We start from the raw sequence: 20,322 nt of genomic DNA on the forward strand, positions 1-20,322 counted from the left end.
ACACCGTAAAAATATATACAGAATATTCCCAATTAAGTTTAAAAATGATTGTAAAAGTTTACTCAAAAGTTTCAAGAATTTTGAACAATTGTGACCATGTTTCTAAAATTAGGAAACTAATAAAATTTTGGGGTTGGTTTGAACCTTAGTTAATAAATGGTGTAATACGTTGTTTTTTTTTTTTTTTCCAGATTACATGCCAAGGAACAAAAATGCAGAATAACTTTTAAATAAGGATTAGATAGAATTCAGTGAGTTTACACTGAAGACACCTAGGATTGTTTTATGAATTGGTCATAAAATTAATAATACCTTTTGTTAGAGCTCCTACTGCGTATACGAAACCATTTATCCTCAACGTTTCAATGAATGCCTGCATCCCTTCTTCGCAGATTTTCATGCTCTGTTATAGATTCATAATCAAACTCCAACTATCTGGTGCATATTTTTTTGGAATATTATACAGTCCACAAATCTGTTCTACTTGATCTTGAGTCAGTACCATTCCCAGATTTATAAGTCTTTGCCGGTGCATTGTAAATTGTGTGATTAAAATATTCTTGATATCTTTTGGTATTTGGATTGATCGATGTCGATATTTAATTTGGTGTTCCAGACCAAATTGTTGTGTTAACTTAATAGTTTCATAGAGGAGAGTGAGATTGATAAACTTTGTCATCACAATAATACTGTAAAGTGCTAGTTGCCACTGTATTCTGTTAATTATTTTTTTCATAGTTTATGTATTTTAATGTATTGTTTGAGCCACATGCCTATGATAAATATAGTAAACTCAATTTAATAATCAGGTCTTAATTATGTGAAATTTGTTTATGTTAAAAAATGTTATTCATTACTTATTTGATGTTATTTGAAAAAATATGCATATAATGATTTTTAATGACCAGTTTTGATACAGAATTTTATCATTGGCGCCATTTTTACCACCTGTCATTTGGGGCCATTTTTACCAAGGCAATTCTCACCGGGGCCATTTTTACCGGGCCATTCTTTCCTACATTCTTTTTTTAAAACAAAAACAGAACTGGAGAAATATTGTGTGATACGAAGTTTACGCATGCACAGATGACGTATGCTTTTCTACAGTTAAATTACAGAAAAATAATTATAACAACTTCAAGGAAACTTGTGTTTTATAGCATGAATTAATTTTACAAGTCTTTTTTCTAAAATTATAGCGGTATCGATATTCTCTATAACGGTACAACCCACCGGGATCCAGACATCAAACAGCAAGTTTCACCAGCCAACATGTGTTTTGTTGCGATCTCGTAAATGAAACTGCTCATGTGACCTAGAGGGCCGACCTCCCAAAAAGTAGTTTGTTATTGTTTTGAGCAAAGCGGTTTTAAACAGAAATGTGTTTCAAGATTGTTTATGAGTGAGCGTAATTATGAAAATAATAATTTAGACAACCCAAACCATTGCTTGAAAATGTCATAGAAAATGTAGTAGGAATCCTAGTACAGCACTGAAGTGAGTATATAATACAAATACCGTACTCGCACGAATAAGTGCCCTATCGAATAAGTGCCCCTCATAACGAGAAAATTTCCTTAAGTGCCCCGTTTGAATAAGCGCCCCCTTCTAATTTGAATAAACGCCCCCTCAATAACCCAATCAATCCTGGGACTGTGGATGTTGGCATGATTTGAGGTGTGAAGTGGAATCACATTCTCCTTTAGTCAATATCAAAGTGAGGATATTTATCTTTGACAGAATGATGAGAGCTCCCTGGACTGAGACAGTATATTTCCAACTTTCATCTTCTTTCATTTGTTTATAGCCTAGTCCTATTACTCCTTTTCCGACAATTTGCACCTTTAACACATTCTCATCTAAGTTTTCAAGAAAACCTGCAATGATCATGCCGACCTGTTATTCTCAATCGACCGATGGCGAACAAACTAACCACCACCACTAATTTCATCTGCTATTCTGCTGTTATGTAATACTGTACTCACAACATTCTTGTCATGACAAGCCATGCTCTCTGGACGATTATCTTTTCCGCCGCAGCACCATTCGTAATTTGCCCTGATGTCCTTATTTAATCGTTTTTCATTCAAAATGTGCCTCTTGGATTTAATAAGTTCTCATAAGAACCCCTCGATTTTCATCTATTTCCATAAGCGCCCCCTCAATTTTCACTCTGTTTTATAAGTGTCTCGTCCCATTTGAATAAGCGCCCCTCAAAAAGTGCAAAAAATATTTCATCTCTCATTTCATCTATCTAAATTGGCTTAAGTGAAATCATTTTGCAATACAGTCAGCTTGAAAGGGAAATGATCATTTTATTAGAATAATAAACCTTCCATATTCTTCAAAATTGTAAAAGTTTACTAAAAAAGCTGCAAGAATTTTGATCAATTGTGAACATGTTTCTAAAATTGGGAAATTCAATGGATTTCACATGAAAAATAATGAAATTTTGGGGTTGGTTTGAGCCAGAAAGGCCCTATATTTAATGATGTTATGTTTTTTTTTTGTTTTTTTTTAAATATTAAATGCCAGTTAACAAAAATGCAGAATAACTTTTAAGCAAGGATTAGATAGAATCCAGTGATGTTTACACTGAAGACCTAAGATTGTTTTATAAATTGATCTTAAAATTAATAGTACCTTCTGTTAGAACTTCTACTGCCTTTGGGAAGCCATTTTCCTTCAATGTTTTAATGAATGCCTCCATCTTTCCTTCACAGATTATCATACTCTGCTCTAGAGCCATTATGAAACTCCATCTATCTGCTGCATGTTTCTTTGCAATGTTATACAGTACACCAATCTGTTCTACTTCATCTGGAGTCATTACCATTCCCAGATTTATAAGTCTTTGCCTATGCTGCGTAAATTCTGTTATAACAATGTTCCTGATATCTTCTGGTATTTGGAATGATGGATGTTTTTCTTTAATTAACTGTTGCAGACCAAATTGTTGTGTTACCTTAATAGTTTCATAGAGGAGAATGAGATTGGTTGAAGTCAGATGTCCACTACCAGCCAGTATCGTTAAGATGTCAATTGTTTTAGAACACTTTTGTACTTCATAATTATTTTTTATATGGTCCCTGTACAGAGCTTTCAACATACTTACTCCATCACTATAACCATCAAACCAATTTGACACTGTCAACATAAGACTTCTGAAATTTGCATCAGCTATATATATAAATTAAAAAAATATATATAATCATCAAATACACTGGTGTTACCATTTAACTATGAGGCACCTCTATTTGGTTTTTTTTTTTCGTACTAAATGTAATTTTAAACCTTATAAATTTATTAATTTTACTTTGAACTTTCTTTTGACTAATTCAGTTTTATGTATATTTAGGCCTATATTCCTTATATTTCTTCATATATACGAGTAGTTTGTGTGCACTAAGTGAAATCTACCTTTTGCAATACAATCAGCTTGAAAGGGAAATGATCATTTTATAAGATGCAAAAATAGTGAGCATAAAAGATGACAAAAATGTATTGTTTACCTGTACTAAATGCCATGTTGTCATGAACAGCTGCTGATTTAATGCTGCGAGATTTATTCTCACTTATTCCTGAAATAAAATTATGATAATTCTTTTAAATCTATGTCCATAAGAATATGACATTAATGTATTTTATTGCTTTAAAAAAAAATCCTAAATATCTTGGTAACATACAATGTCACTGTTGGTATTTTTGGTAATGAAGCACTGGTTTTAAATGTGAAATGTCAGAAATGGAGCTGATTCACACTAAACTATTATACACAGTGAAAAACAATGTATATTCTTACACCATGTCTCAATTGAAGTCAAAGTACGTAATTCTGTCCTCTTGTATTTATTTTTAGATCCCAGGACTCTATCCAAATACTGTATAGCTTAAACATGGATATTCATGAATGTGAATATGCTATCTAGGCCAACATACAACACATCTACATTACTTATAAATCAATATACTTACCGCCAGATTTGTTTTTCGGTTAAGCTCGAGATATTTTGTATTCTGTTCTGGAATGTACGATTCTTTCTGGTTATATTTTTTATAAAATTATTTGACAAGCCCTCGGTGGTTTTGGTGTTGCATCATTAGTGCTATTATGTACATTATATGCTTGGCTAAAAAAAGTCAATGAGGTTTTTGGTGCACCTCATAGCTAGCTGGGTTCACATGACTACTTATAAAATATATCAACTATGACCATACCTTTACAAATGAGAGAATTTATCTTAGTTTGTGTTTAGTTATTCTTGAATATGTATCTATTTGTTAAACAAAGTGCCTCCCACCGCACCCTCTATTATCAATTATCTATTTATCTGAATCTATATCCAATTGGAGTATGCTTTCCTTCCAATCTGTGGGTTCTATAGGCTCAAATCTGATCACAGTAACATGTTTTTTCTTGCGACCAAATTAATCACCATCATAATGAGACTTTAGATTTGGAGATAAGCCATGCTAGAGTTAAGCCTGATTCAATGTTAAGCCCCCGCAGCGATTAAAGCCTGGCTGAGAAAAATTAAATACTTTGACACGTCAGGCCTAGTTACTATAAGAACACAGCTCGTGTTTCGTACAGGTCATTCCATTCATAGAAAAAGCCTTTAATGGTGAAAGCGTACCTGTCATTAGCCGTAGTAGCCTAGGTCAATACATAACACCGGCTGTATAAAATTTATTATAAGTTTGAAAATGTTAATCTTATTATTGCAGTAGTGTACACTATGTACAGGGTTTAGTTATTGTTATTTATTCGTTAATGTTATCATATTAATATATAAATTTAATGTATTGTTTAAGTATGAATTACTATGTTCATGTTAAATTAATTTTATCTATTAAAATTGTATATTTAAATAATATAGTAATAGGCACTGATAGCCGAGGTCTAGCCTAGACCAGTCCTAAAACAAATGAATATGTGAGTGTATAAAACTATGAAAAATATGAAGAAAAAAACGCAAAATTGTGAAAGAATAAAGGAATCTTGAGTAGATTTCCTGTTTGATAAATCGAAACAGTACTGGGTTTGGTCTGCAGGAGCTCGTGTTTCGTACAGGTCTTTCCATTCGTAGAAAAAGCCTTTAATGGTGAATACGTACCTGTCATTAGCCATAGTAGCCTAGGTCAATACATAACACCGGCTATATAAAAATTTATTATAAGATTGAAAATGTTAATTTTATTATGATAGTAATTATTATATCCATATTTAAAATTATTGTTTTATACTTTGTTAATTCTTAATAATAATATAATTTTAGATATATATAAATTTATTTTATATTATATTGTTTAAATAACAGTACTAAATTTATGTTAAAGGGACGGAAATGGAATATTCTTTCGATTAAAGATTGACAAAGATTGAAATATATTAAATATAGATAGTTTATATAAATGTTTATTTTTACACACCAGTTAAATATGCAATTTTGTATCGAAATGATATATTTAAAATATTTAAATTATGAGTTAATATGTATTTAGTAAAATAAAAAATAAAAAATTAAAAATGGAAATAAGAAAACGGCATAGGAAGAAGGAAGAAAAGGAAAGAAACTTGGAGTGGCTGACATATTTTCCGAAAATAAACAATAATAATCATATTGTCATTATTGCATCACGTTTTTGTGAAATTTTGTTGGCACTAATCGTCAGAGGTCAAGGTGCCGGCAGCCTACACGTTTCATGTATTTGACATCGAATACAAAATCAGATTGCATTCTAGTCAAAATCCAAATGTACCAGTATGTTATTTTTCATACCGGCCGCATTGTTGTAGTACCCTCTCTTCAAAAGAATTCCTATTCCTGTATTTTAACAAAGTTAAAATAACCATAATTCAAAGTTTCTTATATACTGGTCATATGTATGCAAATTTATTTAAACTTTAATCAGTGAGATTAAGCCTGTCGATAGAATACCCGATCGGCAGTGGAGGGCTTGATTAAAGAGCATGCACACATACACTTGGAAGCACTGCTTCCATTCCAATGTTAAATTGGCTATTCTGACGCCATCTCACGGTTGTCACAATAACAAATTTAGGGTATGTGTGATAGTTAGTATTGGTGGTGTTTAAGGTGATAGTATAGTGTTAATGGTGGTAGGTCATGGTTAGTATTGGTGATGATTAGTGGCTTTTAAATTGATACCTTTTTTTCCTAAAACATTTACATGTTACATCACTTTATTTGCCATAAATTAATTCAAAATTCCAAGAGAACGAACTGTCATGCAAGTTTCAAACTGTCTTGTAAATCTCAAAACACAGCCTATTTATTAAACCAATTACAGTATATTAATTAAACTAAAGACTAGATGAAATTCTTCAAAGTTCCAAAAGAACAGTTATCTTATCAATGTTATAAAGTAAAGTATAGATTTATTTATTTATTTGAACATACACCTTCGGAACGGTGGCACTCAATGGAATTGGTGTGTTCACAAAAGCAAGTCAAATAGAATAAAAATGTAATACAAAAAGGGTTAATTAATTAGAAATAACTTTGTACTACAGCATTCACAAAAAATATACTGATAATGGAACAAAATAAATTCAGTTTTTCAAGAATGCATTTATCTACTACTGTACAAAGTAATTTTTCAATAATTTTACTAACTAGAGCAGGTAGAGGGAGAACTGAAATTCGGTGGTAGTTGCCAGGATTTTCTTTTGATCCGTTATTGAAAATTTGTTTGAACTCTGGCATGCTTAAATAGGCTAGAAAACTTATAGTTGTTAAAAAAAAAATGTAACAGTATTGAAATATAGCGGGTGCAGCAATTTTTTGCAGGCAGCTAATTTTCAGCCACAAGTTTATAATGTTTACTTTATCAACTGTATTACAGTACCTTTGTCTTGCACTCTCATTTATATTCCTTGGTGTCAAATTCTTTAATTAAACTAATGAGTAATTGTAAAATAACAATTATGAAAATACAGTATATCATTTGTTAAGTTATTTAATATATCTAAAGTACCTAAAAAATGAAATATTTACCTTTAGTTTAACCACACACAGCACATACAAAGTGTCTCAGTGGAATGTGTGGGTTTTTCCCAGGTTTACTTTAGTCATGTGACCTGGTATAGGCTTGTGCTTGTTTCTTTGTGTGTGCAATCAAGCGTGACTTACAGTAATGTTGAACTGCTGTAAAGTTCAATACACATTATCCAGGTCAAGATTTGAGTACTATTTGAAAACAATTTACAAATGTGGGAATACCGGGGTTGTTAAGTCATTGTGCATTCAATTCTTCAGAGACATATTTTGAAAAACAATTTTTTTTTGTTTTTCTTAGATAATCACTGTCAATGTGGAGTTTTATTCCTTTTATTTTCTTAATCACTTTTCCTTCCTTTTGTTTTCCTTCTCTCTTCCCTAAATTCTTCCTTTCTCTTTTTCTTTCTCTTCCTCACTGTCCATCTCCTCTAATCCTTCCTTCCCTATTTGCTGTCAATGTCTTCTCTATTTCTCTTCTGCATTCATATTTTGCATTATCTCTACTTTATATCCTTTTTACTATTGATCTATTTAATCTCCATCTCTTCTTATTTGCTTCTTTTTCTGTATTTTCATTCATGTTCTTAATGCTCTCTTCCTTTCTTTATTTTTTTTCTTAATGCATTTAACTAATTTCTTTCCTGTTTTTTAATTTGATTGGAAGTCCTGCACACACTATCCAACAGCCTCATTCACATTTTGCATAATCAATTTTAACACAATAAAAATAATATTTATTATTATTTTTGTGCATTAAATTATTGTTTGTTGTTTTAACTGTTTTAATATTTAATTGTTTTGTATAAAGTTAAAAAAAAAACTATAAGTGTAATTAATTATATAAATTGATCAAGGTCTTATGTGTTTGTATTTTAAATTTTTATTTAGGTTAATCAACCGAATAGTCAGAATAATAGCCAGATATTCATGAAGAAAATTCAGCTACAGATACCAAGTCATATGGCAGAGATCTACATGGAGGGGTGCCTGGCCATATGGAGTGCCACATTCATTTCACAAGTATGTTGTAGATCATGCTTTTTTTAGTGTACTGTACATTGTTACTGATATTTTTATTGTAATTTTGAAATACTGATCTATTGTCAAATGTATTTTCATCCTGTAATTGACACGTATGCTGTTGGGTCAATATGAAATAAAAATTAAGATAATATAAATAAATTTTATTTCAATCTTAGCAATTGTGACAATGCAATATTTTTAGTATATACACTTCCTATACACATTTTAGATCTCTTTAAATAAACAAGATCTTGTGTATAAATTCTGTAAAACATCCTCCTGTCCTTAATTCTTTTTATACCTAGTCTAATTTAGAACCCTGTATAACTACCATCTTTGACACACACACACACAAACATTTTTGACCAAAATAAATAAACTAATTCTTAATTGTGATAAAAACTAATCATAAATGTCCAATGACTAACTACTATCAGATGATCTAAAATGTTATTCTAAAATATTGTTTCTAAATTACCTGAAGCATTACTGTTTTTTACATTTATTTACTAAAAGCTCATACTGGCTCCCATGAGCATAATAAACTACACAATACAAATGAATAAACATAATTCAAAGGAATGTTTTCTAGGATATATATTACAAAATCACGCTAATGATACATTTAAAGATATCATGATATAAAATAAAAATGTTAGATTAGTTATTTATTTATTACAAATTTAAGATTATTTTGACTGTTGGTCAATTCTTAGCCTGACTTGAGTTGATTCAACATATTAAAATAATGCAATTTGTTTGTTATATTGAATAGATGTAGATGGTAAATAAAAATTAAATCTATAAGTCTGGCTTGCTTGCGTAATACTACCTGTTACTATTTATAAATCATAATTTAATACACAAATGAAGATGCAATGAGTCTGATTCAATGCATGTTACTGATCATTTAATATTTAATATAAATGTTTATTGGTATTCATAATATGTTGTGTACAAATTGGATGAATATGCAACATAAGCATGTAAGGGCAGTAGACTATAGTATCAATATCAAGTATAAGCAAAGAGTATAAATAGAACAAGAGAGCCAGCAACGCTCATTGAGAGCGTAAAAAACGATACGCTCTACGCAGCTAGTGTAGGAAGCCAGCTAACGCTTGTATGTTTTTTATTACCCAGTACTCCACCGCGCACGGTCGGTTTGTCTGTTTATCTGTTCTCCACAAGATACTGTACTTTTGTTTTCTGCTTACTGAGTTTATAGCGGGCGTGCTTCTACCGCGCTGCGCAGCGCTGCACTGGGTAATAAAAAGAACATACAACCGTTAGTGGGCGTCCTGCACAGGCGTGACGTTTTTACGAATGGGACTTTGCTCTCTTGTTCTATTTATACTCTTTGGTATAAGTTAAAGAGTTTATATATAGTAGTTAGGTCTCCACAACTGCAACTTTATGTGGATGATATGAAATATAAGATGTAGGTATTCATACACTGTACATCTGTATATTTAAATTTGGTGAGAACACACAACAATAGTAGGCCTGTGGACTCAATAATTAGTAATTAAATATTTGTACTGTTTTGCAACTATAATTTGCTACTGCAACTCTTCTTGGATGATATGAAATGATAGATATACCCTGTGGAAATTTGATTCCATCTTCTGGCTTATCGATTCTTTTAATGAAATGCCCTTCACTACTGAATAGTTGTATTTTGTGTTGACTTGATATAAGGATGTTGTCATCCTCATCGACAACTACTCCACGGGGCCCAATCACCTTACCATTTTCATCACCTTTTGTGACAAGGAGTCTCATAAACCTTCCCTCATTATCAAATAGTTGTAGTCTACTGTTACAATACCCTAATACAAGGATATATCCTCCATAAAGTGTAATATCAGTGGCTCTACTCAGTTGACCTTGATTTCCTCCTATCCTTCTTAACATCTTGCCACTGTCACTGTCAAACGTGAACACACAGTCATGAGTATCTGCTACATACACAGTATTTGATGCCCTATCTACATGGATACCAACCGGATTCTGCAATACTTCCTCACCAATTGATTTGATCACCTGACCATTCATATCACATATTTTGATGCATTTATTACCCGAATCACTGAAAGCTATGTTACCATTATTTATTTTGAACATTCTGTAAACTTTAACACCTTGTGGTAGACTAACCTTACCAATATATTCTCCTGATTGCCTGTACTTGAGAATTTCATTTGTTTCACATGAAACCAGAAAGCAATCATCTTTGTACTTAACTATATCTCTACCATTTATTTGGTTAATATTAATGGTATTTACTAATCCTTCCTTCTCTACTTTGATCATCATTGGGGACTCCTTAATTGGTTCATCATTAACCCTAACATCAAGTTTGCAAACACCTGGACTTGTGAATTTTCCTCTCACAAGATAATTTCCTTTGTCATCCTCTTCAACTTGTGTGATGTTGGTTTCTCCTGTAGGATGTGTCCATGTTGCTTTCAGTTGACTTGCATGCATTTCACATTCATCTGTTTTGATTACTTTGACAATAACTGTCTGACCTTGGATCACATACTCCTCTCCCTCTAATGTTAGGCAGTCTGCCCTCACTTGTGTAACATTTCCAATATCAATTTGTTGCAATGAAGTAAGCTGTTGTTTGTTTATTAAGAATCTAATGTATCCATTGTCATCAGGCTCTGTTTTTGGCAATTCATTGATTCTGTCCTTCAGTGCTGTAATTACTCTTTCACTTGATTGCATTGCTGTAACTTCATCACTCTTTAGTAACTGATTAAGAAAAAACAGTTTTGTATTTATATCTGATATTGTTGTTCCTAATTCATCCATTTGTGCATCGTTTACCTTTTTTTTCTTTTTGTATATTGTCTCTACTTCATTTTTAATTTTGTCTCCATTCTCCTTAATTTTCCTAACCAATTCTTGCACATGATTGTCAATATCTTTCATAATTATATCTTTACTTTGTCCTAATTTTGTAGCAATCTGAGTTACTGCTTTAAGGCCATCTTGTAATTTGTTTTTGCAGTCATTGGCAGCTTTCTCCAATTCTGCTGAAGTTTCTTTAAATGTTTGAAATGCTTTAGAAATGCTGATTGGTTTGTGTTTTCCTTCCCATGCATTGTGGTCCATAATCGTACAATTAACACAGACTGGAGTTGTACAATTTACACAGTAAAACTCCAAAGGTTTACTGTGAAGCAAACACTGCGGTGGATGTAATGAAGCTTTCTGTATTGGGCTCATTAATCGCAAATCCTCCACTGAATGTAGCTTGTGATTTGCAAAGAGTCGAAAATCATTATGATATTCACTACAGGTAGAACACAAGTACTGTTTGCAATCCTGGCAGTAATATATTGCTGCTTCTCTTTTTTTACAAGCACATGTTATCTGATCTTTTCCAGAAAATTGTTCAATGGTTTCTAATAAGTTGTTTAGAAAGGTATTTGGTGGAAGCTTCTGAAGCCCACTCTCTGGAATGGGATATGATTTTGAACAAGTTGGGCAAATAAGCTCTCCCTTAGTTTTAACGCAGTCTTCCAAACATGCCAAACAGAAACTATGAAGGCAGTTGAGGGATTTAGGATTTTGAAGTCTCTTGAAGCATATGGTACACTCTAGGACCTTCTCATCAACATTTTCTAGAAACTGATTCAGCTCACTGTTAGCCATCTTGAAGTAATATTCTGTGAATTATAAATAATTATTGTGTGATATAGTACTGTATAGTGTAATTAAGATAAAATAATGTCACGTTGATTGATTGATGGATTGATTGATACAAAATAATAATTATATTTGCTGATGATGGGCTAGAATTCGGTGGTGACGGTGGCGGACCATAGTGAGTGTTGGTGGTAGTAGGTCGATAATGATATGAAAATATTTTTAAAACTTAAATAATATTAAAAATTGAAATAGTTTCATCTAGTTTGCATATTGTAACTGTATAACTTAACAAAAGCTTACCTTAATTTTAACACTGAATATTACAAATTATTTGATAAAAATTAATAGAAAAACCCCAGCAGTAAAGACAACTTTTACCTATTTGTCAATAAGGCCATTTTAACATGGGAGGAATGGGGGTTAGAGACAATTTCTACTTGTTTTTTTAATTGCTGTCTGTTTTTCCCAGTTGATTTTTTCTGGGGGCCATTTTTGCCGCATTTTGAATGGACTTGTTTCAATATATTTGACTCTGGCAAAACCTGGATCCATTTGTCGCAGTTTATACAAGATACGAGATACAAGATTATAATTTTGCACAAGCACTCAAAATGTTTGAGAATCAGAATTTTGAACATTTTCAATTTTTTTTTTGCATTTGTATAAAAGATACACAAAATAACAATCACTTCATCTGACTAAAATGTATATTAAAATTATTTTAAAAATACGAATCTTGTAATAAACTATTGATTTTGGAATCATTGGAAGTTGTATTTTGAAAACCTACATGGCTGATTCAATGAATTAAATACTCATAACTTCAGGATTTGGCCTTTTTTGGACGATAAAAAAGAAAGAAAGAAAAAAGAAAGGATAGAAAGAAAAAAATGGTTCGCCCAAAATGTCTCAGATGTTTTTTGGGTGTCTAGAACACAAATATTTCACAGGGGCATGACCCCGGACTCACTAGGGTAGTGTTATCTCGATCGGCCCAAATTCCCCCCCACCCACCTTCTAAACTTTATGTATTCAACCAATTTCCAACAAATAAACACTAGGAATTCATGCAGAATCTAAAAACACTCAAAATTCAATTTTTGAATGTTTTCATACAAACTGCTGGTTTTGCCAAAGCCGGTCACATATATCTCCTGTCAGCCACAACCTTTTAATGTTTTTTTTTTCTATGAAGTGTCATACATTCTTATTTCTATTCTTAGTGTCAAATACTACAGGAATTCTAATGAGTATTTTTAACAATAAACATTTTTAAAATAGTTGTATTTCTAAGAGTAGGGAGGAGACGACCAATATAAATACATTCCTAAATCCTTTCTTCTGGCTAATAAATGAAAATGAAATGAAAAAAATGAATAAAATAATGTCATGTACAATTATTAATTTTGCAGCCTGAAGCAATACACCTATAAAAATGTTAAATATAGACACCACACAGCAAACAATTTTTTAATAGATTTTCAATCTGACAAAATCATATCCACAAATACACAAATTATTATTCTTTTATTAATAATTTTGCTTGTACAGCACAGTCTACCTCTATGCCCACTTTGGAATATTATATAGCAATGTGAAAAAGTTGAGCAATTAAAAAGGCAATTGCAAGAAATACAGTCTTATTTTTTTAAATGTTTCCTAATGTTTCCTAATCATTAAATTGTTTATAGGATCCATTATACTGAGCATACAACATAGATTAATGAGATATTTACCTTTAAAAATACTGGCTTTATAAACGGAGGTGCTGTACATGTAAAGTCTGAGAATAGAAGTGGGTTTTTCCAGGTTTATACTTATGTCATGTGACCTAGTATAGATTGGTATATTTGTGTGTGTAATGAACCGTGACTTTATGAAATGAGACATGAGACCTTGAACATGCTTGAACTGTTGCAAGTTCAAAACTCATAAAATTGTACTGATCAAAGTCAGATCTGTATTTACTAAACTCCACTTTTGTTCTTTTCATATTCTTAATCACTTCCTTTCTTTCTCTTCCTCCTGTTTTCTACTCTTATCTACCGTAATTCTCCTTTTTTTATCATCTTCATTTTTTTATAGTTCATCTCCACTTGACCTTTTGTATTAATTTCTTTCCTCACTTTACCTTCTTTCTCTTTACTTCTTTTCTTTATCTCTCACTGAATTTCATGTCCTTGTTTTGTACCTCTTCCCCTTTTCCTTCCTTTTTTTCTTTACTCATCTATTTTCTCTCCTCCGTTAATTTTCATTTGCTTTTGTCCTGATTCTTTTTATGCATCTTTACCTCATTTGTTTTATACTACATCTGCACTTTTTTATCCAATTTTATTATTTTGTTTTTTATTGAAAGTCCTGCACACTCTAGTCAGCACCCTCATTCACATTTTCCATAATGAATTTAAGTGTACAAAAATTATGCTGTTTAATATTTTTATTCAGTTTATTAATTCAAATAATTATTCTGTTGCTATTGTAGGTTGTTAAATGTGAGACTAACAACACAGTGATATATTTAGTTGTCATAGCATTGATATTCACTTGTATTTTTGTCTTGCACTCTTAAGATATTCTTTTGACATTTTATTCTCTTGTGTACACACCACTCTGACTATGAGTGCCGATACAAAGGGGTAGTGTCACTAAATTAAAAAAAAAATCCTTGGTGTCAAAATCTTTAGTTATAAAAATACTTGTATTTGGTCAATTGCACTGTGACAGACAGGACATTTGATAAATTTGTTTAACATTAAAACAAATGCCCTGGTTTTTTGAAGAGACTAGTACCAATTGTATATATACTCCAGATTATCTCCCAACTAGCAACTTAAAATACCCAAGTGTTAAGGACATCTGAGATCGGCTAGTATTTTGATTAATTTAAAACGCTGTTTGTGACAGACCAGACAAAAAAAGACACCATTTTTAACTAACTTTTTCAAATGCATATACAATATCTATCTCAGTAACAGCTGGATCTTTATCCTGTCAAACTGTGATTATTGGTATATAATTATACTTAGTCTAAAAACGAAACGATGTCCCTTCTTCATATTTTTGTAGGGGTACTGTAAATACAGTGTGACAGACGGGACATGCTTTTGTGACAGACAGGACCTTATCTCACCAAAACATATTGCACAATTCTTATCCGTTTAAAAACTAAACAAACACTTTGCCATATGCAATGGAGGCTCAGGACAGCCCAGTGGGGAGGGGGAGGGGGCCTGTGCCAGGACCCTGTCAGAGTGGTTACCCTGCTCCCTTTTCAAAATTCTCTAGAGTCAAAATAATTTATCAGGAAGAAAAAAAAATTGTATGTATGTATGTATTTTTACAAATTATTATTACTGTAGAGATTATTGAGCTTTGCCCTACAGACTTTTCATAAGGGTTTAATCTAGGCCCGGCCCGTCCTACCCTGACAGGGACTTCAGCCATTTTTATCAGGGACATCATCCTCCACATTGGGCAGAATACCAGCTTTAGTGACCTTCATACAACCACTTGCTTTCAATCTTACTCTATGCACTTACACAGTAATTTTGCTATTATTTAAATAACAAACAAAGGATTATAATGCAGCAAATGTAAGATCGTGACAGAGGACAAAAGTGTGAAACGTGACAGATGGACTAAGTTTATATGATTGATTATTTCAATAAAATAAGCTTTACAGTGGGAATAGTACAGTGTTGTTGTAGTTTTTGGTATGGCCCTCTAGAAGATGGATCCAGGTTTGTAAATTTTTACTTTCATTCAATGACTTTGAGTGACAAAAGGTTTACAAAAAGCATGACAGACAGGATGCAGAGCTGCTTAATTTAAAAGTGTCCCACCTATTTAGAAAAAAGCTCATTTGCTGGCTTTTCTCATTAATCACCTTTAGATGGTGTATACTGACCTGTTAGAGCTAGTCTGGTCAATTATCTCTCTTCAGAGACTCAGAAAAACCAACAAGAAAATACCCCTCTGAAGCCTAGTTTGGATTGACAATCCTGTTAAATAGTTCAATGACCTCAAATTAAGGTCAAATTTTGGGTCACAATATTTTTTTTGTATTTTTTAAAAATTTGATTTTTGTACTATATAATAACTCTAATTATATTCCAATATGAAGAATTTCATATTTTTCTCAAAATGGGCCTTTTGCATAGAATTGACCATTTGTATGAGGGAGGGGACCATCAAGTCTAAATTTAAAAAGTCAGTGGCGGATAGAAGGAGGCGACGAGCGAGCCGGGGAGTCTGAGAGTGCCATTTTCGGCCATCTAGAGGTGTCATATTCATAAAATGTCTTACTGTACCTCAACCCCAAACATGGTGGGGCTGAAGTGGTCTAGATTCCTCATCTGTGAAAATCCCTCCCTGGGCCCCCTCAATTTTATTTTCTGTATTCGCCATTGAAAATACCTTCCTAAATCTTGTTTTAGCTGACAAAATATTATAATGTATAATTGTTGATTTTAAATGGCCTATATATATCTGTATACAGATCGGGGTCGGGGGTTCTAAACTCTTGTTGTGCAAGTCCTTTGTGTCCTTGGGCAAGGCACTTTATCTACGGTTGTCTCTCTCCACCCAGGAGTACAAGTGGGTACCTGGTAGGTTCAAACACAGCCTGCGCTGAATACAGCTGCAACATTATGGAATTCCCCTTTGGGGCTTGAGTGTGTGTTCCATATGTGCTTGATCCAGTGATCCGGGGGTAATAATGTTCAAGCGCTTCGAGGTTGTGTCAACGGGAGGCGCTATATAAATCCATAATTATTATTATTATTATTTACAGTATATAATCAAAATATGGTTGTCATGATCAGCGACGTATAGTGCTCAATGCAAATGCAGAGCGCAATAATAATAATAATAATAATAATAATAATAATAATAATAGAAAGGTTATGTCAAGCGTAAATGTCGTAGGCCGGGATTTGAACACAGACACACTAGTACAACGATATGGCTGCTGATCTGTATGTTTCTTTATTCTTCAACCAACTTGAATTCCAACAATCAAATCACCAGTCTCAAGTAAAACATAAAAAACAAAAAAAAAACCCTGCAATAAACAAACAATTCATTGCAGTCATGTAATTTACTTTGTCATGTAAAATTACCTTCAATAATGTAAAATCACAACATCAAATAATATTAATAAAATCACTATTAATATCACATTAATAATATCATCATAACAACAGTGATGAGCTGATTTTGAATCTAAGCATCAGGCCTATACGCCAAAATTATATATATGCTACTGTTATTCATAGCATTCAAACCACCAACAAATAAAATAATTTCAATGTAAACATAAAAAAAAAATAGCTATTATCAAGTATAACTTGGCCATCCTGACTTACCCAGCAGAGGTATGTACAGACTATAATACTTCACATTCTCCTTATAATAGAGTACTAGACTTTAACAGTTACTCTTCACCTCATAGGACTCACAGAAACCTTTGATAAAATATACATAACGTCTTTAAAAACTCACCTAATACACATTCTAATATAATCACTATATTCCTATGCGACACAATAATTAACTATAAGCTTAGACCAACTCATTAATCGTTACACACTAGCCCCATTGGGCGCAGCCATTTTATTCACTTTGTTTACGTATAGCGCCACCATCGGCTGCTCATCTACTCTACTTTCTTAATGGATGACTGAGAGAGCAACCATGTTCTACAACACCCGACACCCTATATTCTAAACTTCAACATAATTTATCTTTCTTCTAATTAATGCCTAATGGATAAAACAACATCGTAACTGATTAACAATAGTTTTAACAATATATGATAAACTACATAAATTTCTATGCAGTAACCATAAACAATTAAATCATATATTATACTTTGGAAGAGTCTCAGCCTGCCTACGGCGGCCTAGCTGCACCCTAAAGCAAGGTGAACTACATTATGATTAAATTAGGCTTCGGATGAGGGATGCCATCAAAACAAAACGTCCCTAAATACACATAACCTCATCTAGCCTAACAGTATTTATTACTCCTATATGATACAATATTAACAATGATTATGTTCATATTTACATACCTCTTGACGAAATGCTATATTTTTAATCATTCAACGACACCAATTACAACGAATCATACCCAATTTTCACCCTGTCGTTCTCCGCTCCCCACATGGGATGATCATCACAAATTCACGGCTGACCGCATAACAAATAGATATATTCATACGCCGCCCTACACCCCAAATGGGCAGTGTTAATTTTAATAGTTATGGTACCTATATATATATATTCAGTTTATGACATTAAAAATTATAATAATAATACTAAAATAATAATAACAATAAATATAATAATATAATAATTAAAATATATGTAATTCAGATAATATAGAAATAAATAATAAGAATAGTTATACTAAAATAATAATAATATTTGTTTTTGGGTAATGGGTAATCGCGATCGCTCTTCATCTGGGTAATTCTGTATCATTTGGGTAGTTGTCATCTGGGCCGAGTTGGTTTTGGGCAAAAGTGTTTTCTGGGGCCGAGTTGGTTTTGGGCTGAGTTGGTTTGGACCAAATTGGTTTTTGGCCGATTTGGCTTTGGGCCGAAGTGACCTGCTACCAAGTCAGGTCTCTATTTACTAAGCTCCTGGTTTGTTTTCTTTTCATATTCTAAATCACTTGCGTTCTTCCTCCTCTCTCCCTATTTTCTCCATTTCTAATTCTCCTCCCTTGCTTATATTTTCATCTTCACCTCTTTTACTGTCCATTTTCTCTAGTCCATTTGTACTAGTTTCTTTCCTCATTTTACCTTCTCTCTTTATTATTTTTCTCTTCCTCTTTTTCTCTCTCTTCATGCCCTTGCTTTCATATATTCACTCTATATCTCCTCTCTTTTTCCTTGTTTTTCCTTACCCATCTACTTTCTGTCATCCACTGATTCTTGCATTCTTTTTTCATATTTCTTGTTTATGCATCTATACCTCATTTTGTTAATACTATTATCTTTTCCTTTCCATTCTTTCCTTCTTTTTTTCGTGCACAATATCCTGGCAGTCTCAAGCACATTTTGTATAATTAATTTTTAAGTCTACAAAAACTATGTAGCTTAATATTTTTATTCAATTTATTTGTGTAAAATATTAATATTTAAATAATTTTCTGTTACTACACTGCAGTACATCAGCAAGTGAAAGCACCAAAGCTTTTTTGAGGTGTACAAAGCTAGCAGCAACTTTCATTTGTGTTTAAACTGGAAAATTTGCATTATCAATTCCAGTAAGTAGGTCCATGGGGAGGCAAACATTGGAGGGCTATATAGTAGATATGAGAAGGCAGACTGGGGAGGCACAATCAAGGTTAGTTACATGGTGGCAATGCTGTATGTGCTTGTGGTTTGGGGATGTGTACCCCCTCTAAAAAGACTTGCACTTTACTCCTACTAAAACAGGTGTCACACCTTGGTGTACAGAATTGTATTATTTTTAAAAATATTTTGGATGAAATATATTAGTAAAATTAAAGGTAAAGTTAAGTCTTTGATAATTTATTAAATCCCTTAAGAGTTTGCTATTGTTGCAACCACTTAACGGTCAGTAAGTGGTACTTGGATTCATTCAGGAGAGAATGGCTTGAGATACAAGTATTGGTGAGATCCCATAATCAGGAGCCTTGCTATTCTCAATTGCAGTTCCCAAGGCCATTTTTGCACACCCTCAGGCCCCTGTGTTCATGTACTCTACACTATAGATTTATTTTTTTATAATCTTGTAATCTAAAATGATTAACAGAATTGATTCCACAACAAATAAATGAGGAACTATCATTTATTTTCATTTACAGCAAACAGCAAAACACTAAATCTTAAAGTGGCGTTGATATTTATTACTGTACATAATGGCTGAGTATTCAAAATAATGTACAAACTTCAAAATACAGTGGGATATATTCTTTTCAATAGGTATTGTACTGGTATAAAACATACTTTATAACCTAAAAATAACAATTGTGTATCACAGATTGTGGAGACACCAGTGGTTGACATGGGCTCAAGTCTCCATTTTGGACAAGCCAACATAATAATGACTGAATTATGAGAAACCATTATTCCATGTCTAGAAAGTAGAGGTATAATTAATTTTGTTCTCGTTTTGTTGACGATACTCTTGTCATGGCTAAACCTAATGATTTTGATTACATTCTTAAATCTTTTAACTCATTTCACTGTCAACTTAAATTCACTTTTGAAACATTGGATCAAAATGATAATGTACACTTCATGATCTCAAATTTAATTTTAATGGAATGGGTATCTATCGTAAGAAGTCAATGGCCAATATATACACTTTAATAGTATTACACTGTGGAGTTACAACATTTTGTGGATAGATGTCTTTCATTTTTTCTATTCTACGTATATTATTGTTTAAATTTTTGTTTTCATTCAGGCACATGGTTAAAAAATTTCAAATTGCAAAATATATCACTCTCCTACTCGTAGGTGGCAATCACTTTCACAGACAAAGATAAACAAAAGTTGCTTCACATAAAGCTAAATCTTGTATGAAGATGACAACCTATAATAAAATGTTAACTCTTATTTTCTTGTAGT

General features: G+C 32.4%; 2 protein-coding genes across 3 annotated transcripts in view; both read right to left on the bottom strand.

Moving 5' to 3' along the window:
* Positions 1–2,614: 2,614 nt before the first annotated feature.
* LOC117111189 lies at positions 2,615–7,790 on the bottom strand. The gene is made up of 4 exons (XM_033254078.1): positions 7,023–7,790; positions 3,513–3,581; positions 3,116–3,180; positions 2,615–2,965 (listed from the first exon to the last, which is right to left on the bottom strand). The coding sequence occupies exons 2-4, from the start codon at positions 3,526–3,528 to the stop codon at positions 2,615–2,617; spliced, it is 432 nt and encodes a 143-aa protein (XP_033109969.1). The 5' UTR covers positions 3,529–3,581; positions 7,023–7,790.
* Positions 7,791–9,321: 1,531 nt separating this feature from the next.
* The window catches only part of LOC117110739 (tripartite motif-containing protein 2-like), a 25,343-nt gene continuing 14,342 nt past the window's right edge, over positions 9,322–20,322 (bottom strand). Inside the window, exons 1-2 of one of the 2 annotated variants that reach the window (XM_033253531.1) lie at positions 13,451–13,932; positions 9,322–11,731 (exon numbers count right to left, since the gene is read on the bottom strand). In XM_033253531.1, coding sequence (XP_033109422.1) covers positions 9,570–11,731; positions 13,451–13,604 — 2,316 coding nt within the window. In that variant the 5' untranslated portion in view covers positions 13,605–13,932 and the 3' untranslated portion in view covers positions 9,322–9,569. Of the gene's footprint in view, positions 11,732–13,450; positions 13,933–20,322 lie in introns of those variants that run through there. The other variant, XM_033253549.1, reaches the window with a different exon arrangement.

Source organism: Anneissia japonica, unplaced genomic scaffold (assembly GCF_011630105.1).
Source record: "Anneissia japonica isolate Jap-2015-1 unplaced genomic scaffold, ASM1163010v1 scaffold1511_len2985839_cov193, whole genome shotgun sequence".
NCBI lineage: Eukaryota > Metazoa > Echinodermata > Crinoidea > Comatulida > Comatulidae > Anneissia > Anneissia japonica.